At 47.3% G+C, this 24,183-nt stretch overlaps 1 protein-coding gene across 1 annotated transcript in view; it reads left to right on the top strand.

Annotated features, from left to right (window-relative positions):
* The window catches only part of Parm1 (prostate androgen-regulated mucin-like protein 1), a 79,954-nt gene extending 67,485 nt beyond the window's left edge, over nucleotides 1-12,469 (top strand). Inside the window, exon 4 of the mRNA XM_033759303.1 lies at nucleotides 9,299-12,469. Within this exon, the coding sequence (XP_033615194.1) occupies nucleotides 9,299-9,383 (85 nt within the window). The 3' untranslated portion in view covers nucleotides 9,384-12,469. The remainder of the gene's footprint in view (nucleotides 1-9,298) is intronic.
* The last annotated feature ends 11,714 nt before the right edge of the window (nucleotides 12,470-24,183 follow it).

Below are 24,183 nucleotides of genomic sequence, written 5' to 3'. Positions count from 1 at the left end.
ATCCCAGGTTTTTTTTTTTTTTTTTTTGGTACCAGGGATCAAACTCAGGACCTTACTTCTGAGAGGCATGCAGCAGAACCATTGAGCTAAATCCCTGGCCCAAGACGCATTCGTTATGAAAAGGAGATTTTCTTTTGTGGGCTGCAGACTGAGAGACGTTTGACTTAGAGGTTCTCTTTTATTCATTTATTTATTTTGATACTGAGGATTGAAACCAGGGCCCACTTTTTTAAAAATTTTTTACTTTCAGACAGGGTTTTACTGTGTCATTAAGTTGCCTGGGCTAAGTTTACATTTGTGATCCTCCTGCCTCAGCCTCCCAGAATGCCCTGTCCTTCCCCCCGCCTCCAGGCCCTGTCTTTCCAGCCCTGTGTGCCCTCGACCCTTACTCTGAGCAGCTGTGCTCCCAGCACCACCTCCCCAAGACCCCCTTCCAGTTTTGTATTTATTTTCCCTGGGGGTTACTATCCAGATACCTTTACTCCTTCTGGCCCAACCTCTGTTGTGTTTTGTGTTTTTTCTCATCCTTGTTTGCTTGTTTTTTTGTCTCTCTCCCCTTTTGTCTCAATAAGGACCCAGACTTTGTCATAAGCTCAAGGCTGGGCTCAAAGACAATGGTTGAGAACCTGAATAAGTGAGAATCAAATGCGAGACACAGAATCACATGGCCCCATCACACACACACACACACACACACACACACACACACACACACACACCCCAGTGTGTGCACATGAGCTCCTGTCTGTCTTCCTCCTTCCACTGGTGAGAGGCAGGCCATCTAGAAGCTGTGTCTTACCCTAACCTTCCCTTCTGTCCTTGCCCCCATGTAAAGCTGATGGTGTCACCTTCCCTGTGACTCTGTCCTGCCTCCCATCCACAGAGAGCTCCCTGCTCTCCCTTCCCTCTGTCCCAGTCCTCCCTGTCCACCTCAAAGTCAGTGGCGGTGTCAAGCATGACAGAGCCCTGGGCATCACCTCCCCCAGATACTGCCAGCAAAGAAGGCCAGATTTCAGAGAGAAATTGGAAGAAAAAGCCCCTCATGATCTATGCCTGAAAGCTTTATAAAAACATCTGAAAGTTCCCTTCAGATTTTTAAGAATACCTTGCCTTCATTAGTCTGTATTTCTTTGAGTGCCAGTTTTATAAATTATATCTTACTAAATGGTACCTTTTCCCATCTGGAATAATTACTAGTTAATCACTGCAAATACCTTATACTTTAATTATGAGTTAAATTGGCCTTTATGAAGCACTCTGGGAACCTCATTTCCAGTTCCAACCAAGTCTCTGTTGAAAAATATCTTCTGGGGCTCAAAAAAAAAAAATCGATAAATTGTAGAGAGTCTGTTTTAGAATTGCGAATGGAGAATTTCTGAGCTATGTCACTAAACTCGTACTTCCATACCCGAAGAAGATGTTGAACTAAAAGACTCTCTTACTTTAGGCAAGAATTCAAATTTACCTTCTCAGACCACACCAGTGGTAGGCGGGCCATCTAGAACAGTGCAGAAGGGAGACTTTAGTCTGAACCCAGCCCCAGCTTGTCCTAGTCATGTGACCTGGTGCTACAGGGCGAGTTGCCATCCATGACTCTCCTACCTGCAAACCTGTGCGGTAAGGGCAGTCATCCCAACTCCTGGTAGTACAGCTGGGGGGCTTAATGCACATTACCCCCAACACTACCACCCTCTTGGGGGTAGACTATGAGGAACTCTGGGGACAGAACCATGAAGAGCTAGACTGATGGACAGACTGGAGCTGGTGTCAGCTGCCTAACAGGCATTCCCTGGCCCAGGGACTATTGAATGAGGGGACCCATTAGTGCCACGATAGCAGCCCATTGCAATTTGTTCCGAGTGCTGATTAAAATAGTATAAAGATTTGTTTTGAACTCTGTTTCCCCAATATTTAACACCAGATAAATTTAGTGAGTGATTATATTGAATTAATCATTATTTCCCTCTACCACGTATGTCCTCGCTGCTGTAGAAAAGTTTACAGTGCCGTTCATGTAAGGTTGCTATCTATCTACAAAGCTACTTGCGTTTGGCACTGTAAGCTAAAGAATTGGAAACTGACCTGACCCATCTTAGAAACCCCCTAAGGAAAGCCCCTTTCTACTCCGCACTAGTTGTTTTGGCAAAATGGTATCAGAAGGTGGTTAACGTTCTCATGAATCCTGTGGCTATGCTAAAACCCCTTCAAGTGTTACTTTACCAGGTTCTTGAAAAGTCCCTGGAATTATGCATCAAATAGAATTGGCTCACTGGTGTGAGGCGTGCGTGTGTGTATGTGTGTGTGTGTGTGTGTGTGTGTGTGTGTGTGTGTGTGTGTGTAAGGCTGAGCTCTGCCTTGGAAGTTTATTCTTCTGTCATCCTGGATTTCTGAGAACAGTAACAGGAGTTTTCTTGTCTGTGAACTTGGAGCTCACTTGGCTGAGGCTGCTGGAGACTGAGATCACAGTTTGTAGGCATCACCACCCTCTGGGCCACAACCAAGGGGTCCCCGAGAATGCAGGGACAGCATCTCAGCTTTTCCACCCAAACCTCATTTCCTCCAAAGGCTTCCTAAACTCTGAGCCATCTGGTTTCTGCACTCCTATTCTCCAGGGAACCAGTGTGGGCACAATGTTCCCTGCCTAGGGACCTGCACCAATTAATTGCCTGAGTCACTTAGCATGTGGCTTACAGGGAGCCAGCCTGAACTGCCCTCGCAGAGCCCCCTGTTATCCACTCATCTTAATTAGCAGTGATGGGCGAAGAGAAGCAGGCAAGCTCCACAGCCAAACTCAGAGCAGAACCAGCCTTTCCTCCTGCTGCTTAGGCAGCCATGGGCAAATTCTAATCTCCCTGATCTTCAATTTCTCCCATCTGCAAAAATAGAGCTGACCGTGCTTGTCCTCCAAGGTCATTTAGGGGAGGGACACTGACAGACCAAGTACCGTGCTCAGCCTGAGGCCAGCACTATAGATAAGGAGGTGGCCAGGGGCAGGGTCTCCAGCACTCTACCTCAGTTTCCCCATTTGTAATAATAGCAACACCCAATTCAAGGTTGTCACAAGGATGTGCACGCACACTCATTCCTGGGGTGTGGTGCAGGCAGTGGAGGGCCGACTAGTTATGGTCATTTCTGTCAGAAGTGTGCTTGGGCCCCAGTGTTCCATGAGATGGCAGCTATCAACACTGGGCTGTGAAGTTGGAGGAGCCTCTAGGGATGCAATCAGTGATTGAAAGGAGAGGAAGGGAGGAAGGGGCATCCTCTAACCATGGCCTGGCTCTCCAGGCTTCAGTGTCTCCCCCTTGGCAGTCCTGAGAAGCTGTTCTGAAGTGCCTATGAGGTCGCATTCACGAAGCCATCTTGGGGAAGTTTTGATCTCAGGGCTTGTTTGCAACTTTAGAAGAAAACGCAGGCTCTGTCTGCCTCTTGCAGGAGGGTGTCTTTAATTAGGGATGAGGTCAGTCAGCTCTGCTTTGTTCAAACTGTTCAGCCAGGAGATGATCACTGTGGCGAGAGGCCCTATCTGCTGTGGTAGGGAAGTGGGGCTGCTATAATTAGTGTGCCAGGACCCAGACAGACAACAGGACTATTCTCTTCATGAAAATAAACACGACCTTAATTTATCGACACAGCAGGGCCTGGCCTCCGGGGTGTCATGTCAGAGTCACCTGTCTGGCCTGAGGTCTCTCTAGGGTTGCATTTTGTACAACTGGATTCCTGCTCTTTGGTGGGCTGAAGCCCTAACTCAGCCAGCTCTGAGGCTAGGCAGCTGGTAGCAAAAGCAGCTGAGCCAGCTGTGAAGGCTAAGAGCTTCTTGAGTGCATTGTCCACAAGTCGGCTTTGTGTTTCTTGGCTTCTGCTTTTCAGTTCGGTTGAAGGGGTGGTGGGGGTTCTGCTGGTCTAGTCCACTTGGTTCTCGAGCTCCATTTATATAAAAATCTATGGAAGAGCTTCCTAAAAACAATTTCCTAGGTCCCAGCCCCCAGGTTCTGGTCTGGCCAGTCCAGGGCCTGCACCTGCATTGCTCCAGGGCTCCTGGCCCCAGGGCCACACTGGGAGTGACTCGGCTCCGTCCCCACTCCTGACACCCTGTTGCACACCTTGCCATGGCATTGCCCTGTGCTTTGTGCCTCTGTGACGGTGAGCACGTTGTCCCGGAGTCTGGTTGTCCCTTCTTCCTTGGGCTAATACCAAGTTGTCCAGCTGAGAGGAGGCCTCCTCCCACTCCCCTCCTCCTCTACACTGCACTCTGGGCTCCAGGTCCCTCCTTGTCTCCCCTCCGCCCCACTGGGAGTCACCGTGCACGCTGCCTCTGTCCCCTGGTGGATCTTCTTACCACCCCGGCACTGCCTAAGGACTCACCACTGCTCTATAAACACATACGGATGACAGAAAGGTACGGGCCACAGAGTTGGGGTGAAGCAGCACAATCGTACTTATGTACTCCAGGTGGGGAGGAGCTGGTTTGGGGAATGCGGCCATGGGCCTCTGTCAGCCCCACAGACTCTCATGGCTCCCATGGCTCTGGAATCACTTGCCAAGGGCAGGCATGCTGAGCACAGAATTTTGTGGCAAGTGTCTGTTGCAGGTTAGGTCTGCAGAAGATCATGACAAACACAACAAATACTCTGATCTGCTCTTCAAAGGAAAGGTAATTATTTAAAGACAGGCACAAAAGCAATCACTTTTTTTCAAAAACCTGGACAATGGGAAGAGGATTTTGAAGATGACTTTTGGAAACCTATCAGTCACTGGATTTTGATGGACAGGACAGGTGTGGTTGACAGGCCCTCCAGTTCTGGTTATCAACCACTTACTCACTCACCGTGGTCACCAGGGGCAAATATGCAGACCCCTTAGGCTCGCAATCCTCTTAGCCTCAAAATTGTGACTCTGAATGTTAACTTCTTAGTTCTGACAAATGCAGAGTGATTATGTAAGATGCTGACATTAGCAGAGTTGTGGGAAGGGTGTATGGGAGCATTTCACTGCTTGGCAACTTTTCTGTAACATCTAAAATCATCATGCCAATATAAAAAGTTTATTTTAAGGACATCTTGGTCCATGCTGCCTTGTCTACAGGGTGCCTCTCGGGTCTCTCATTCTTCACCCCCTCTGTCTCTGCTAAGGCGTCTTCCTCATGAGACCCTCTGGTGCCACACCCACCTCCCGTGCCATGGTCCGTATCCCACTGACTGCCATGGCCATGTGATTATTTCTAACAGCATCATATCCACCGCCAGGCTGTCAGCCTCCTGCCCACAAGGATGTGGTCTCTTTCATTGGCTGAGGTGTTCCCAAGGTCCCATCTAGGGTCTTTAGTTGGTAAGTTTGCAATGAATAGTTAACTAAAAGGAGGCAGGAGGGGAAATGACAATTAGGAAGAAACAGGGAATTGGAAACAAAGAGGACAAAGTGGCATCTGCCCCAAAGTCTAGTGCTGATTCACTGATTCTGAGGGCTGGTGAACTGCAGCCTCCAGCTGTTTGCCCAGTTCTAAGCCAGGTCTCACTCTCCCCATCCCCTTGCTTCTTAGCTCAGGAAGTGCACCGATGATGGAAAGGTGCAACACCCTGGATGGAAGGGGAGAGAGGGCCTGGGGTGTAATCGCAGACTGGAGTTAGCACGGAGGGCCTGGCCCTGACCCTTGAAAAAGAGAAGGTGTTTTCTAAAAGGGGTTTTTGTTTCAATACCAGGAAAGCAAACAGCTTAGTCATCTGCAAGGATAACTGGGTGCTGATATTATAGTTATCTTAAAATAGATGCCATTCTACAGCAGCAACGAAGGCTTCACACACTCACCAGTTGTCACAAAGTGGGTATCGCCAACTGAGGATGAAATGGGAAGGGATGCTCTTATTGTGTGTGGCACTGGGGACTGAACTCTGGGCCTTTGCTGAGACACATCCCCGGCTCTTTTTATTATTTGTATTTTGAGACAGGGTCTCTCACCATGTTGCTAAATTGCCCAGGGCTCGAATTTGGGATCCTCCTGCCTCAGTCTCCCAGAGTGCTGTGATTATAGATGTGTGCCAGCCACGGGAGTGATTTTTTTTTTATTAAGGAGAAGCTGATGTAGAAGTAAGCAGGAAGGAAGCAGCTCAGAAGAAATCACTCCTTCCTTTGCCCTCTCAGCTTCTGCATTTTTCTCCTACACCATACAGCACAGGAGAAAAGTACTGACAAATCTGCAGTACCACTGAGTCATGGGCACTGTGTTGAGTGCTGTGCAGCCACATCACAGGGCAGGTTTTCCTCTTCTTCATAATTCTCTTTCCTTCCTGTCTGTGGAGTCTAAGGGGTGGCTTAGACCTCCAGCCTTCCTCCACATGGCCTTTTCACTCTGCTGCGAGTGGATTCTACCACAACTGGCTGCCAGTATTGAGCAGGCGACCCCAGGGGCACCCTTATATGCTACAAGATGTAAGCAGCTCCCCTCCCATGAGTTTAAAATAACCATCTCACCAAGAGCAACATATTAGGAATATTTAGAAGGCAAGTGAGACGTAGTCTCCCTCCAAGAAGTTCACCATCAAAAAAGAGCCCAGGCACCCAAAATAGAAAACCAGCAACATTGGGCAGGTTCTGCTCTTTGTCAGGAAATTGAGGAGACAGAATTGCCTTGACCCAACTCTGACAATCAGGCACCCGACAGCAGCTCAGATGGAGTCAGATGAGGCAAGCTTGCCCTAGAACCAGGAGACAGTGTTGTACCAGCTCCATGTTGAGTCAGACTGATAAAGCCATTTGAGTTCCATGGCTCCTACTCTCCTAATATGGGGACTGAGGGTATTTGTTTGTCTCTATTTAATAAACATGTGCCCTTAGGGAGGGGACAAAAGCCCCAGCTCTGTGAGGTAGCTTTACTTCTCCAGGCTTTTTTGTCTCTATCATATAATTCTATTCCCATAAAATGTCAGGGGTCAAGAGACATACATCCTGACTATGTTGAATATGTTTTTGACTCCCTGTGCCTTCATCTATAAAATGGAAAATATAGAAAATTATATTAGGGTTGTTGGGAAAATTGGATGAGGCAATGCATATTAAAGTGGTTAGCACATAGTAAATGCATAATAAGTGTTGGCCACGGCTGCTCCTTAGTTTTTATGATAATGAAATATAAGCACATGGGAAATCTGTAGGCAATAGAAAAGGGCACTGAATGGAAAGTAAACTCCTACCCACCAGGAACTCCTGAAATTAGGCCTCAGCATAGTTATAAAACCTGTTTCTTATATTATTGCTATTTGAATTTTATAAATTATTGTGCCAAAGTAGGGTGAGAGAATTACAAGTCTCTCCATCAGGTTTACCACCTGTGGTTATTTTAGGCAGGACTCTGGATAACACTGTAAGAGTCATCTGTCATGCAAAGACTAGCAGAATTTAAAAAAAAAAAGACTGATTCTGGCTTTCATTTTCTTTGCCTTCCTAGTTGAAGCTTCCCCTCCATAAGGGCACATGGTTATTAAGTAGATGCCTTCCAGGTTTGTATCAGGATGTCATGCTGCAATTCAGAGTAGGCTCCAGGATTTTACCTGTTCATTCTATAGCCTCCGCTTCTCAACCATCCCAGTACTGGATTTATTTGGTATTGGGGATTTCAAGCTAGGGGAATTCTGGCTGTACAATGTTGGAGACTTTGTTAATGGAAAGGACCCCTCTTGCCCCTGCAGATTAAAGAAGCAACAGTGTGTGCCGGCTGCTCTCAATGGCTGCTGTTCTTCCCACACCTACAGAAATGAAGGGGGGCCTCTCTAAGTGCATAGACTGGCTCTGCTGAGGCAGTTTCCAGGACATAAATCAGAATTCCAAGGGCTCAGAGTTTGAAAGGAGCACTGCGAGGGGGCTGGTCCTTTGCAAGTATCATCTCTGCCAGCCCCTGGCTGGTGTCAATAAGCTTCACAAGAGCAAGGGCAATTATTTTAGCAACAGATTAAAGTATGGCCAATGCATTTTGTGTCTTAAGGATTGCACAGTGTTTTTATTTTGTCTAATTTTTATATCTTTCAGGAACAGTTTAGGGCAGTGGCAGTGAACGTGTTTCTCCGCAGTGTACCTAGCATGCATGACTTCCAGTGGAAAGTTACAATTATTCACACCTGGCGTGAACATCGGGGTGCCAGGTGCTTGTTTTGCAGGGTTCCTCAAATCCTGGCATTAATTTTGATCTTGGAATGGCCAGATCCCTCCCCAGAGAGTTCTCAGCTTGTGGCCTCATCCAGTTTTAGGGGAAGTCAGGTTGTATTTTTTTCACAAACATTTGCTGAGGACTTACCGTGTGTCAGATATTGTCTGAGGTGCCAAAATCAAGCCGAGAATCAACAGAAGAGGCAAATAGTCTGCACTGGAACACATGGTCCAGTCAGGGAAGAGGCAAGAGCAAAGGAAATACATGTAGGTTCAGTGTATTAGAAGGTGACCAGGTCCTGGAGTGGGAGAGCACCCAGGGCAAGGGTGTGTGTGCAGGCCTGGGAATGAAGGAAAGGAACCCTTTAAAAGTAGCTCATTTGCTCAGAAAAGTATCCAGGCCAAATGCTCTGAGGCTTTACAAGCCTTTGTAATGACTTTGGCTTTCACTGTGTGAGATGAGAGGCGATCCAAGACTCTAGAGGAGCAAAGGCCCATGTTTTGGGGTTTCTGATAGAAATGTGAAGTGCATGACAGCTCCTGAGTTGGCCCCTGGGCCCATATCCCAGGCTGAACTAAGGTGCTGCGTAGACCCTGAAGCCCTGAACTCCGCAGGAGGTGGGGACTGGATGCACACTTCCATGGGGTGGCCCAGGACGTGTCCGCTGATGTCTCTAAGCCCTACGTTCCTCTCCAGAGAAAGAAGGCTAAGCTGTGTCTTTTCCGTGGACTTTATTGTGAGGTCGAGTACAGACCAAGTGTAGAAGCCCTTTGTACATGGTACAACCCTGCATAAATGTCGCGGGGCGGAGACGGCACAGATGGCTGTGTTTGGGTGAATGGTGCTTCCGCGAAACTAAGTCCTCCGTCAGAGGAACGCTGCTTCAGTCTCCATCCTTGCTTCTGGACAGCCAGGCCAACGGGCCCCCTTCCTCCTGTTCTGGAGGAGAAGGGAGACAGAAAGTGTCCATCAAGCCCGGGTGGGGTGGTCATGACTCCAGGTGCTGCGGGGCAGCCACTGATCTCGGGGCTCGGTGGGTCTGTGCTGAGAGCTGTCCCCACGGGGATGCTCCGATGGCCCGCCAGCCCCACATCAGGCCGAAGGGTGCGGGGCTGGGCTCAGGCGGCAGCTGTGCATAATCCACCTGAGTCTCCTTCCTCCCAGGCACTCCTCCTACGGAAGGCTCTTGGACGACCACGACTACGGGTCCTGGGGAAACTACAACAATCCTCTGTACGACGACTCCTAACAGAGGCAGGTGGCCTGGCGTGAGGAGGAACTGCTCTTTATTTATAAGTGCTTACTCAGTAGAATTAATATCACGTACCTGATGCGCATCGAATGACAATCTCAAGTCCTGTTTCTTTGGTGTGGTTGTTATCGTTTTCCTCTCTCTCCTCTGACGGCCACGGCATCCCTTTTTTGGTATGACAGAGCCCTGATTTCCAGGTGAGCGGCACTGGGTTGGCAGTAAAGAGGCCAGAACTCTGCTGCAGGGGCTCTGGCACCCAACCTGGACCCACTGTGACGAGGACTGGGGAGAAGGTTTGGGGTTTCAGGGGGGGGATTAATTAATTTTATGGGAACTTTTTGGTTATTTCTGAAACTTCTGTATAGAAAATTACATTAAGATCAACAGAGAGCAAGGAAGTTCTCCCCCTGCAGTGAGGAAGCAGGGGTTGCTCAGATTCCCTTGTAATCTGTTTACAAGGTCGTGTCTGACAGGAGGCTGCCCAGGCCTAGAGCCCACGGCTGCTTCTTAGCTATCTAATTAGTGCCATGAAAGTGGGCCCTGGAAGGGGGGCAGCAGGCCAGGGCAGGCCAACAGATGGCTGTCTGCTGTGTGTCTGCTTCTACCTGTTCTCCCTGCCAGGCCTGTCAGATGCAAATGGGAAGCCCCTGGGTTTCCTGTGAGGGGATGCACTTAGTGACCTGAGAAGGGAGAGGTGTGAAGGAAAAGAGATAATGCGCCTGAGTCCCTCCTGGGGATCAGATCCACTGCCTGGAGGAGCCCAAACAACCCGTGCTTTACACCCATAATGCAACTGGTTCACTGCCTTATTGCCTGTTGAGGGATTGTTATAAGCTGTTTTAAAAAATAAAAAGGAGGCACCAGTTTAATCTGCATTTCCACAGGAAACAAGCACCATGAATAGTCCTTTTACTCGCTCATACACTGACCCTTTAAAAAGTGAACACCCTGGAGAGCTGGCACTAAAATCTTGCACAACAAGTATTGAGAACTCACTGTCACTGTCACCTTTGAGAGCATCCATTTATTTCAGTCATTCTCAAACAAGAGGTGATTTTTGCCACCCCCACGCCGCAGACATCTAGAAACGATATTTGATGGCCTCAAGTTGGGGTGACCACCCTGGCCTGGCCTCTGCTAAACATCCCACAATGCCTGTGACGGTGTCCGGTACCAGGCACTACCCGGTTGAAGCCTCAGAAGTGCCCTGGGATTTAGCTCAGTGGTTCCGCCGCCTGCTTCGCAAGCGCAAGGTCCGAGTTCCATCCCAGTACCAGAACAAGAAAGTGCTGAGACCGAGAACCCCAATTCATTGCAGGGCCCGTGACACAACAAGACACTCTCAGATTAGTCCTCTCTTTTATTTTGACAAAAAGAAGGGATGTGTCAAGTTTCTGTCTTAGTTTGCCGGCTGATGGGTTGTTTCTTGGTTCGCATGGCTGCCCTCCTCGTCTAGGTGTTTCTGACTATTGCAGGGCTCCGCTTCTGTCCTCCTCTATCTTCTGCTATTACCAACTGTCACCTCACATCCTGAATTCATAGAGTAGAAAACACGTTTTAAAACATGCCATGCCCTACAGTGCAACAAAGAACATGACACCGCATCAGTACAGATGTCTACACGTGGCTCTGCCCTGTGGCTCTGTTTTGGAAATGACCAGGAGTAGCATCCTTCTCCACAACCTGTGTCTAGCCTGATATTCCTAAGCTCCTTGGGTCCAAGGGGAGTTTTCCAGAGGTCCCCACAGCCAGAGAGGGGAAAGAAGGAGGAGCCGGCTGGAATTAGGAGGTCTCTAAATTCACTTCAGTATGGGACATCCCAGAAATAAAGCGTTCCAGGAGCCCCTTGGCTGTGCTGGGCTTGAAGAACTGTCCCGCCCCTGTCCCGCCTGCTCCACTGAGCACTCTGTCTGGCCAAGGACAGGTCAGTAAAGACAAGGCCTTCCATAAGATTGGGTCCTCCTCGCTCAGCCCAAAACATCTGGACACAATGTCCGGGAAGCACATTTGGAGAAGGGCACATCTGGAGGCTGCCCCTGTCCTCTGTCCCAGGTCATGGGGACTGTCTCTCCCAGGACCTCTGGCCTATTGAGAGCCCCAGAGTGGCGAGTGCCTTTCCTTACCACAGGCCGCCACAGAGACAGGACAGGGCTGGTTTGTCGCTCTAATTCACTTCTGAGGCTGGTGGCAAAGAGAGGGGTCTGGGCCTCACTGCAGTGCTCGGCAAGGTGAAAGATTCCCATGAAAATTCAGACATGCTTGTTGTGTTGGTTAATATTAAATACTTATGGTGCAACCTTATTTTGCCAAATGTATTGTTCAGCCTTGGAGCTGGCCACTGAATTTTAGTAAGTGTATTCTACAAAAGTTACTCAAAACATACACGTGTGAACTCACACACACACACACACACACACACCCCTGAAATAGTGACAGCTGACATCCTTCCTATCAAGGGGAGCCCACCCCATCCACCCGAGGGAAGCTTCCATGCCTCTGACAGCCACGCCCACCAGGGCAGGACCCATCCCCTCTGCAGAGAGGGTTTTGGCATGGGAGGGAAGTAAGCAGCCTCCTCTCCATCCGTCACGCATGAGCACAGAGCGGAAGTCGTCTGTGTGTTCTTTCCCCCGGGTCTGCAGAGGTATCCTGCCTTCCACCTGTATCTGTGCTTCTGAGGAAGGCAATGCTATTGAACTGGCCTTGCCCGCTCCTACCTCACAGAGGTGCCATGAGGATTCATGGAATCACGTCCACAGTGTTTCCAGTTTCTGGAGAGACATATTTATAGAGACTTTAAGTATTGCAATCGTATATAAGTGATCTCAGTTTCTTGTTTGCTGTGATACTTGGGTGTTGTCTTTCCTTATTCTGTAAAGCTCCAGTTGTGTCCCAGCCACATCAGACAGCTGTGTTTGCTCAGAACTGCCCCATCAAAGAGGACCAGTGGTGGGGTTTATGGTGCCTGGGGTCCCCAAAGGTGGTGTCCATCTGATGAAAGGACAGATGATGAGTTGGGACCCAAGAGGCCAGGATAACAAGTGGTAGAGCATTGGCCTTCACCACCCTGAGGCCCTCTGGATTCCTTATGGAGTTGACTGTGATCAGATGTCACCAGTTTGCTCTTCATCTCGCTTGCAAGGGTGCATGGTTCCATCCCTTGCATCTGGGAAATGAATTTTACAATTGGGCCAGATGCTAATTTGCACGTTGATTCACCTTCTTTGCCTTTAACCTTTAGTAGGGCAAATGAATGTACTATTTCAGCTTGGGTATAAAAAGCACTAGAAGATACTGGTAATAGTGCTAAAGGAGAATTCACTGCCAGGTTTCTTTCTTAGGGGAAGTTAGCTGACATCACGAAAAGAGGGAGACAGACAGGCGACTTCTCTGATATGTGATACCATTGTTTCTGTCATTGTTGTAAGACATGTTGCATACCAGCTATAATTGTACCAATTAAAATTGTTAAAACCTGTGTCTGGCTGTCTTGATAGTCATGTTGGTGTATTTTGTTATTCACACCATTTACTTGATAAACCACTCAGGCTAAGTAGCTCTGACTTGTCCTTAAAGAAAATCTATACCACACCAATAAATAATATTTTTCTGCAGGGCAAGAAGGTCTCCCTGATCTTGAAACAGAATCAAAGTATGCCAGCCCTGAAGAAACTTTCCCAGCACCAATTGTACTCTCAAATATTCTGTGTGCCTTACGTACCAGATGTAGGAACACACACTGATTTAATGAGTTAGGTCCACAATCATGGCTCAGTTAGGCATATTGGCATTAGCAGTACCTGTGATACTTGCTCTGCTCCCCTTCAAAAAATTAAATTCAGCATATTCATCTTTATCTGACAGCTAAGTAGCAGGCAGTTTCACCCATTCTGAATAGAAATTCAGCCCCCACGAGCTAAGGAAATACTATGCTGGTTTGGAAGAAAGTAGCAATGGCAAATCCTTTCTTTCATTGTGCTCCATGGGAGGACAGGGCCACTTGCCAGCTAGGAGTTGTTGATCAGAGGGTAGATGTGCATTTGGGTCAGATTTAGAAATTTAACTCCCTGCCCTCCACACATGGCATGAAGGCCTGACCAGGAAAGACAAGATAGAAAATGAGGACAAAGCAGAGAAGGTGCCTTGCCAAGGACTGCCTGGTGCCCAGAGCTGACAATCTCCCTGAGACCTGAATGTGGAGCCTGTAGAAGTCTTGGGGGAACTTAGGTCACTAGGTCCTGGCCTTGAGAGACATACAAGGACCTAACCTCTTTCCTTTCCCTCTTTCTCTGCTCTGGGCTGACTGGCAGTGAGCTGTTTCCTCTGCTAACAGCCGTGTTTCACCTGGCTCCACTCCCAGGAGCAAGGACCAACCAGATGTGGACAGAAACCTCTGGAACCATGAGCTAGAGCAACCTTTCCTCCTGATGAGCTATCTCAGGTATTTCGTTGCAGAGATAGGAAGCTACTAATATATTTAGTTATTTCTTGAGGACTTGCTATGGGCGCAAAAGCAACTAGAGACCCTTTCAGTCCCCAGCCTTGCACCCAGTCCTGCAGGGCCTCCACCCACCCAGTGACAGGTCCAGGATGTGTCAGGGCACTGTCCACACCAATCTTTTTGCCGGCCGAGCATGTCCCCTGGCTACATGCACAGAAATCACAGCAATGGATGCTGGGCAGAGTACTGCAAGTCAAGTCAGTCAGCACCAGGCAAGGCCATGAGGTGAGAGATGAACGTTTGCTGCATCCTGCACCAATCAGGGACACAGAGGAAAAGCACGTGCGTTTGTTCCTGGGAAGTATGGTAACATTTCAATACAAAGGGAAACATTTAATACAGGCCACAATATGATAAGAGCAGAAGGAGGGAGGTTAGGGAAGTCACCTGCAGGGACCTGCTCCAGGTCTAGGGTTTTGGAGAAGCAGTCACGGTCTCAGGCTGCTGCAACAGCAAAGCCCATGTTTCTTAGGAACTCCCAGGAGGCCACAGCCATCCACACACCCAGGGACAGCACCTTCTAGAGAAGCCCAGCTTTGCCTTTCCCATCTTCCCCATTGCATCTGAGAAGCTCTTCAGGATGAACTCCGGCCAGAGCCAAGCAGCAAGTGATGTCCCAGGAAACACTGCTTCCGGCTTCTCCTCATTATAGAGGATCTTAAGAAAGGGTGGCAACAACACTGCTCTGAAAACAAACCATGGCAGTCCAATCTTACCCTAGGTTAAAACTCCCCAAAAGTCAAAGTGGCAGAGAACCCCTATTGAGATAGGTATGCTCTTCCCTCACGCAGCTGAGGATGCCCACGCCTTCTCCTTGCAAAGAAAAATGCTCAGCCTACCTGTGCCTGTGTCTCTGGGACCATGCATTCCCCGCTAAGCTCAGATGAGTCCTCCTCTGGTGACAAATGACAGGGTTAGGACTTTAATCTGCTTGACAGTGAACAGAGAGTGGTGAGGGAGAACAGAAGAGGGGCTGGTTGTCACACACACACACACACACACACACACACACACAAGTGTGTAGTACGTACATGCATATGGAAGCAAGGAGGAAACAATTACCGAAATGTCCTTAGCTATAAGACTGCATCCCGCATCCACTATCACAGCAGGTCCCGCCTGTCACTGATCAACATCTCACCTGGCTGTGGTGCTTTTTGTGGCAGTGACTCAAACCCTTGTCAGACACAAGTAAAACCTGGGGACTAGAGGGCAGAAAGGGAGCTACTGAGCTGCGTAATGTTTTTACCGTGTAAAAGGAGTAGAACAGATAAGTGAAGAGTAGAAAAAGAAGAAGAAAGAGAAAAGACAGAGAGACCAGCTCACCTGGAATGTGAGGTACCAAATACTCTTCCCCATTGATCTTCCTGCCCTCCTTCACTAAAAAGAAAGCAGAGTTTGTGGGGAGAAAGCAGAGGAAGGGTTCAAAGCTACTCCCAGCACTAAGCCTGCTAAATGTGCGGCCACGGCTACTCCACACCCGTCACTCCCACGTACCCACCAAACTCCCCCACTCCTGTCCTCATCTCTCTGAGAACTGTGCATTCTTCAGAAAGCCAGGACTGAATGTAGGGGATGGGAAGGGTGGGGGGAGAGGGAGAAGAGAAGGAGGAGAAGAGGAAAAGAAGACCTCCCAGGAAGGGTGGAGGACAGTAACGGCAGGATTTCCTTTAACATATTCACTTCCAGCTTGAAGATCGATGAAGCACTCTACACCGACCAACACAACCCAAGACTACATCTTTTCCCCTCCCATGAGGAGACCTGGGCTGCACTGGTTGTGCTGAGCTGCTGGACCAGCTCTGGAGTTGAGATGCAGCAAGAGGAAATACACGTTAGCTTTCTACGGCAGATAATCCCCCAAGACAATGAATCCTGGGTCCTGGGCTAGCAAAGATCTGAAGGGTCAGCTTGTACCCTCTTGGAAATCAGCCAGACCTATTCAGGGACACAGATCTGAAGCCTTCTGTGTCCCCTGGAGAGAGTGCCCTTTTCTCTAACAACAGTATATATGGGCTGGGTTTTATGTGTCTTCCACTGGTTTGCTTTATGCTTCGTCCATCTGAGTTCAGAAAATCTTCAAGCTTCCTGGACACTGACCTCATGGACCACGCCAGAGGGCTAACAGGTGGCTGTTTGGTTAAAAAGAGAAGGCACATTCATTTTCTCCTGGCCTCCTGGAGGTAGCCAGTTCCTTGGGAAGTCAGGCTTTGAGATAGCTGTAGTCAAAGCCATTAGCAAAGGAGAACTGCTTAACTGAAAGTGGTAACACCTTTATGTTCTTGTCTCGTGGTGTTGGAAACACTAGTTCCAAGAAGAGAAGTGGGTAGAAAGTCCAGAGGTTCTCAGGAGCTGAAATCAACAAGGCCACACTTGCTCACCCAGTGCCTCCACGTTTCCTCCCTCACATCCCACAGGGATTTTCCTAAGGAAATGACTGGTGGAAATTACAGCATGTATTCATTGGTACATTCAAGATATCTTTCTAGATGCAAGGAAACAGGAACTGGTCCTCAGAAATGGATCCTCAAAATGCTTCCCTCTAGCCATGATACTGTGGTGCAGTGGGTGCCTGCGTGCAGCAATGTGCAGAGTTATGAAGCCCAAAAACGCAGGAACCAAAGGATGAGAAGGACACTTCCTTCTTCCTATTCCCAGGCCTCTGGTGCTCACACCCCACCATCTGCCCAATGGCCTGCATCAGCTCTCTGGGCTCCCCTTGTAGAGCCATGACGGATTTCATCCTTGTTCCTCCTAACTGCCCTCCTTGAACTATGGGTACCAGTTTCTTTTTCCCTGCCCAGGGTCGTCACATCCCAGCAATGCCACTGTTAGAAACTGCTGTGTGTTCTTCTTCTCCTTGTGGAGACTGAGGGAGAGAATAATCCCTCTACCCTGTCGCACCATCCCATGGTAGCCATTCCCTAAGGACACCCAAGGAGCCCTCCTAACTTTCCCAGCTATTCTCTGATAGATGGTTGAGAGGGGAAGGGAAACAACATCTGTCACAATGCTTGTGTGTGCCTTCGAAACCAGGATGGCATCAAGATCAATCAGAGAGCAAGACGCTGGCACCCAGGTCAAGTGACTTTCCAGTGGCAACACAGGTAGCAGGAGACAGAGTCTGGATTTCAGCCTTGGACCTTCCTACTCCAAAGCCTGCTGTGACTATGTAGTCTCTCACGTGGAAATGCCTCTTAGCCCCCCAAACACAAGCAAATCACAGAGGGATCTTGTTAAAATGAAAATCCTGAGATCCTTCCTTTGTGACACACCCAAGGTGCTAATGCAGCCCCCTAGCGCCAAAGGTTGAGCAGCAAGTGTAAGACGCAGCCTCCAAATGGAATGCCTAGGTAGCCCCAAGCACCCACTGCTGGTTTTCAGGAGAGTGACAGCACCACATCTTCCTCCAGGACACCAAAACATTCTATCACATCCCATAGGAATTTTCCTAAGAAATCGACTCGGATGGAAATCATACGTATTCATTTGTGCATCCTAGATACCTTCCTAGACACAAGGAAACAGGAACTAGCCCTCAGAAATGAATCTTCAAAATGCGTCCCTCTGACAGAGCAGTGATCCATGATTCTGTGGTTTTGTTATTTAATTGCCCTGTGCCTAGAGGATCCTAGCACTTAGAAACTGAGTCAAGGACACTACAAATCCTACAGTGTATGAAAGCACCCAGGGCGTTGGTCCAAGACAGCCCCACGGAGCCTAGAACTGTCCCCTAGGGTTCCTCACAGTCCCTCTAGGACCTCAGACGGTAGCTTGGAGTCAATGCTGCCTGTCATTAGATGTGTTCCTCTGGCTGTCTTGCTCCTGGGACTTGTCTTCAATCATCAGCAACATCAGCACTGCCCTCCAGCTGTTGCATTCTGGCTGTCATCACTGACAGCCGCCTTGAGGCCTGGAGCTCAAGGCCTGGAGCAAGTTTTCCCAGGAAAGGTGACCCAAGGATGTATTCCCGGCTGCCTTCAAAGGGGGCAGGGTGCTGCTCTCACCAAAGCTTCACATTTCGGGAAAACCCTCCGGCCAGTTGACAAATCCCACAAGAACATCAGCAGGTGTTTATAGAGAAGATGAGCCAGCACGTTTGAGGCTTCTGCTATGTGTCAGGAACTGGACAGACTCTACCAATACCGGCTCTGCTACCGGGAACAACAAGTGTGTCTGTGTGTGAAATGTGGCTCAGCCCATGTTCAGGTGTGCAACTTTGCTCCTCAGCTGCTTTGTGTCTTCATATGCAAATGAGATCAGAGCAGCACCTACCTGTTTGTGAGGCTAACCTGAAGTTGAACAAATTAACACCTGCAGAGTGCTTAGAACAGCACAGAGTGAAGACTATAAAAATACAGGATTTGTGTTTGTGTTGTTTTCTGCAGGGCTAGGGGCAGAACTCAGGGCCCATGCTGGGCAAGCTCTATACCATGAGTCACAAATCCACCCCTTCGCAGAAAGTTCTTGCTAAATAAAACAGCCATGTAAGAGAACTGATTCCCCACGTTAGAGATATAGAAACTCAATCTCACCCAAGTTGAATACAGCTCTACGATGTGGTAGAATCTGTCTGATTAATCATAATAAAATTATTATTCAGTTAGAATCTATCCTGTGCAGGCAGCATGCTAAGTATTCTACTCAGTCCTCCTGACCACACCATCTACCACACAGAGAAGGAGCCATGACAGGGGTTGAACCGTGACTGGCCTGAACTAACATTTTGGTTAGTGCTGAACCTGGAATCTGAGCCCCATTACATTTGACCCTGGGTCCTTGGTGCTACAGTTCTGAAGCTCATGCTTGTCCCTTCCTCAACCAGCCCTGCCTGGGGTCATCCCCTGAGCAGCCAGCTAGAGGACAGAGACCAGCAAAAACCACATAGCTTGCTTTCAGATCAGTGCTTGCTGCCTGTCTTTACCTTCTTGTCAGTTGGTTAGCAGCAAAGCAACATGAAAAAATAGACCTGCAGTCACAGCTCAGCTCTGCCAATCACAAACTTTACAACCTTTAGATGACCTTGGGCATCTGACTTAATCTCTCTGGGCCTCTGATTCCTCACTTAAAATATGTAAATGATAAAGATCACTTGGCAGTGCCACTTACGAAGACTAAATGGGATTCTGTGTGCACTGGGCTTAGTAAATATTAATCCTGCTCTCTTCCATTGCACTCAGGAGCATGAGAAACTGGAATTAGAAATGTAGACATCATTGACACGGAAGTTCCAGAAATGTTTCCAGGTGACAGCTCAGTCAGAGCTTTATAAATTGGAGTTTTGTTCATTAAAAAACACTTTACATAATTAAGATACCAAATCACCAGGAAAAGTAAAAGGCCACATACTAAAACACACTTTGACACCTTTTTAAAAATCTTTTTTGAGACAGGATCCACCATACAGTCCAGGCTGGCTTTGAACTTATGTGTAGCCCAGTTTGGCCTCAAACCCACAGTGATCTCCCTACTTCAGCCCCCCAAGCACTGGAGTTACAGGCGTGCACTCCCATACTTGGCTAACAAATTTAAACTTACTATGTACAACCAGATATATAATATCAATCTACATTTTAAAATATTTCCAAAGTGGATAGGTGTCCAAGTAGCTGCTTTGGGAATGTGAGTGTAGTAGGTTAAAGATGTTTTCTTTTCTCAATATCGTATTTTCCTGAAAATAAGACCTACCTGGAAAATAAGCCTTAGCATGATTTTTTAGGATGCTTGTAATATAAGCCCTACCCAACAAATAAGCCTCCATTAAGATTACCATTAGCCAAATGGACACATTGAGTAGGGTGTTGCAATGCACAACAGAAATATTGAATTGTCAAATAATAATAGTATTATATAATTAAATATAAATAATATTATTGAGATTAATACTTAAATGATAATATAAATTATAGTTAAGTATCTTTAGATGAGAGGTAAACACCTATATAAACAGGTGAACTTGAGACTATCAGAGTACAGAACAATGCACAAATACTGTGCAAACTTGATAAAAAGTGGACATGGTCTTGTCTAACACAATGCTTCATAATTCAGTATGTTGTGTGCTTTAATGGATGTATTGATGCACTTGTGTGAAATAAAGAAATATCTTCTGAATTTTGGTCCCTGCAGTTTTCTGTTGCTTTTATGTGGCCCATCATTTTTGTTGTCACTCCTATCTCATAAGACTTCAATTAGCACTTGATTTAATGGGAATTCTGTGAAGCCCAGCCTGCAAGAGATTGTGACTTGGGTGAAGAATTCATGGGATGAAATCACTGACAGTGGTGTTGGCTATGCACCCTGAGCAGGCCACATGGACACGAAGTGCTCATTTAAGGAGAGCTCTATTTCTGGACAGAGAAACTGCCACCAATGGTTCCACCGGAGATGAAGTCACAAGAAATTCAGGCCTGAATTCAGGGTTCAGAGAGTTATGACGGTGTTCCGGGCGATGACATGACTGCATTTGAATAAATGTAAATTTTAGTAGATGAATAAATGTAGATCGTTGTACATGAAAAAATAAGATATGTTCTGAAAATAAGTCCTTTTGGAGCAAAAGTTGACACAACACCTGGTCTCGTCTTCAGGGAAACATCGTAAGTTCCTAGTTTTCACTGTCCAACATTTCAATTACCTGGGCACAGTTTTCCAGTGAGGAGTGAGAATGAACAGTCTAAGCCTGATGTGGCAGAGGTAATATCTTCGACCATAATCAAAACAGCAAGTGCCCATCTTGAACCACTCGCCGTTACCTCCGAAGACTCCAACTGGGTGAAGAAGCTGTCCCTGTCCTCTCTGAGCCCAGCAGTGTCGCCCGAAGTATGGCCGTTTGTCTACTTTTCTTCTTCTGAAGAATCAAACTATCCTTTCCTCCACTCACCACCTGCTCTTTCCCAAACTCTGTATGAAGAGTTTTTAAAAGCAGGCAATTGACACCTTTGTAAAGATAGACACTGCACTTGGGGAGACCAGCACTTCTTTAACCCATCGTACATCCAGATGCCCAATCGCCCACCTCTTGGGAGCACCTTTCATTATCTTACACTGATTACACTGCTGTCCTTTTGAGAACCCACGGACCTCATGTGTGATGATTGCAGATGCAAAGCCAGCTCCTGCTTACAATAAACTTTTCTAAGGCTGAGCTTCTCCGGGTTAAACCATCTAAGATCAGGTGGTGCCTGCCTCCAAATAGACCAGGAACCACACATGTCATCTTTCCTCAGAGTGGGGACTAATTCCACTCACATCCATTTTCTCAGCACCAGAAACAGATTCTAGGTCTCAGTGGAGTTATTTTTGGCAATGGGTAATTCCACATCCCAGAGATGAAGTTCTTTGCATAATCAAGTTTAAAATGTCATGAGTAGTTTGGAGTGATATTAAAGTGGTTCTGACTTTTGAAAGGCTTCCAGATATCCTTCAGTCTCCCCAATCTTAAGAAAGCAAATAAAAGCTGAAGTTTTGGCCAGGTCTCATCAGTGGTCAGGAGCCATACAGGCTCTGGAGCCTACACACTCTCCCTGCACATTCAGTGTTGAAACTCACAGCCTGCATGCAGGGAAAACAGCCTGACCTCAGAAAGGTATAACACCAGCTCAAGAGCCCTCGAGGGACAGAGAGGAGTCACCTTCCTAAAAAACCTGCTTGTGCTGGCATGATTCCTGATGATTCAGTCACTGTCCCTGTGACCTCAGAGAGCAAGGACAGAATGGGCACTGACCTGAACACTGACAGTCACCTTGGCCAGCAGGTTCCCCATCTCCTGTGTGTGCCATATGAAGGAAGGAGGGAAGGTGGAGGAGAGTCAGGGGTCTGGATAAAAAGCCAGGTCCAAAAATCTTCATGCCTGTAGACATTTCACAAAAGAAAAAGTAAAGCAAATAAATAGACACATACGAATTCTTCAGTCAGGTGTGATGGTGTACTCCTGTAATCCCAGCACTCAGGGAGGCAGAAGCTGGAGGATCCTAAGAATTAGCACAGCTTCTGTTACTTTGCAATGTAGCAAGACCTTGTCTCAAATTTTTAAAAATATTTTTCTTTTAAAGTTGGGAACGTAACTCAGTGCAACGATCCTAGATTCAATCCCCAGTAGCCTACCCATGCATACACACACACACACACACACACACACACACACACACACACACACTATTTTCAACATTGCTGGTAATTTTTAAAATTCCAAATAAAACCGAGTGCCATTTTGCATGATAAAATTAGACAACAAAAAATAAATTCCCAACTTTAAAAACCATGGAATCTGATGTAAGAAACGCTTGAAAGAAACGCTATATATTTCTAGAGGGATATAAGCTGGCACATTCCCATCAGTCAGAACCCTGAAAATTATTGTCCAGCGGACAGATGTGGTGCAGGAGGTGTGTTGGGGAGGGGTCGGGGTGAACACCTGAGAGGGAGGGAGGAAGCAGGCTTGGGCCGAGGAGATCGGCACTGCAACACACTCACAGCAATGCAGGGATGAGAGGCTGGGCTGTGAGCTTGTCCTAGATTGGGAAGTAGGGAAGCTTCCCTTGCCTCCCCACCTGCAGGCACACACTTTCAGCTCCTGGAAACCCCTGAAAGGGGTCTTAATGACAGCTGTCACCAGCTAGGGGAGATGAACGCACAGACCTGGAAAGGAGTGGACTGTGCCATCTCCCCCAACCCCATTGGGATCTCTGAGCTTTGGGCTACAAAGCCTGGAAAGGCTCCTGCAGCATTCTGGGTGATGCTCCAAAAACAACCCTCCTCACCACTGTAGCTCATCTTAAGGCAGGAAGAGACCCTCATTTGGCCATCCTCCACCATCAGGTTGAGAGCCCCTTTCACCTTAAGGAGTGTCTCTGCTGTCTCAGTGCCTAGGCTGCTGAGGTAGCACCTGCGTTCAGGATGGCCAATGACCGTGGCTGCTACACTGCACCATTTACTGTCAACACTGAGCACCTGCTTGCCAAGCACAGGCTGGTGATCTCCGTTAGGGTCAGTTAGTTGTTCCTGTCAGTGTGATAATCACTTTCCTTGCCTCCTGGTATCTTAGGATGAGGTCTCTGAAGGGACTCAGCAGCAGCCCTGCAATGCCAGGATCTTGCCATGTTCCTCAGTAGAATCAACCTCCTCTAACAGTCAAGGCTGAGGCCCTGCAGCCAGAAAAGGCGGATCCATACTCGGAACAGGTGTCAAAACCAGCGGGCAGTGTGTCTACAGCCTTGACCTTCCACAGGCCTCCCTGTCCTGGCCCCACACACAGCTGACAGTCTTAGGTGTCACCCAGCCTGTAGGTTAAAGCCACACCCCCACATATGCAATATGCTTCCTCCATAAATCAAAAATGCCTGTCAGGTACGATTTCCTGTCCAGTAATGCAATGAACTTCCCCAACTTTGAAAATGCTCCAGTGTGCCTCCAGCCATTAGACTAAAAATTTCATTTTGCTATGAGTCCCTGAATCTTCTAGGGATTTATCTTCTACTCTCTGGAACACATTATGTTGTTGCATTAGAAATTACCATAAACTTAGATTAAAACAATATTTTATATTACCCCTCAGTCCTATACATTAAGAGCCCAGGCAGACTCAAGTGAATTTGTTTAAGATCCCCCAAGGCCAAAGTCAAAGTTCTAGCTGCACACCATGCCACAGTGTACATGTTTAGCAGTTGCGTTCCACAGCATTGCCTGTGTTCTACCTGGCATCAGTAGGTTTTACTCCTTAATGCTTAAATAATGCATGGAAAATAATACACTATGTAGGCCCTCTTTATGTTTACAATCTTCATTGTTCCTTCTAAAATTAAAGCCTATAACCTATTTGCCTATCACCTATTCTGCACAAATAAAACAATGAATGATTTTGTGTTTCATCAGAATCTGTCACTTGCTACGAACACTTATTTGCCTTCAGCACTAATCTTCAATGTGTTTTTCCTATCTACATCATTACTTGCAAAGCTATTTACTAAGTGAAGGAAAATCTCCTATAACATAGGCTTTCAGGAATAATTTTTTAAAAGGGTATCAAGAAATTTTCCTCTATGGATAAGAAATGTCAGGAGCTAATTGAAAACCCTGCACCTCGGTGAGTTTAGCAGAACTGCAAAACATGGAGCTTACCATTATTCTGCACTAACAACAGAAATTGCCCTTCATATCATATTTCTTTGGTATGCAGCAATTCACAACAGAGACATCCCATTAAGGAACTTTACCAATAACATTCAAGCATGATATCTATCATTAACTTTAGGAGTAATTGAGCAAGATTCTTATGATTTGTGTGATAAGTACTCA

This window comes from Fukomys damarensis, unplaced genomic scaffold (genome assembly GCF_012274545.1).
Source record: "Fukomys damarensis isolate Sample0158 unplaced genomic scaffold, DMR_v1.0_HiC HiC_scaffold_37, whole genome shotgun sequence".
Taxonomy (NCBI): domain Eukaryota; kingdom Metazoa; phylum Chordata; class Mammalia; order Rodentia; family Bathyergidae; genus Fukomys; species Fukomys damarensis.
The sequence above is the reverse complement of the archived record's forward strand: the minus strand, read 5'-3'. Positions and strand labels throughout refer to the sequence as shown.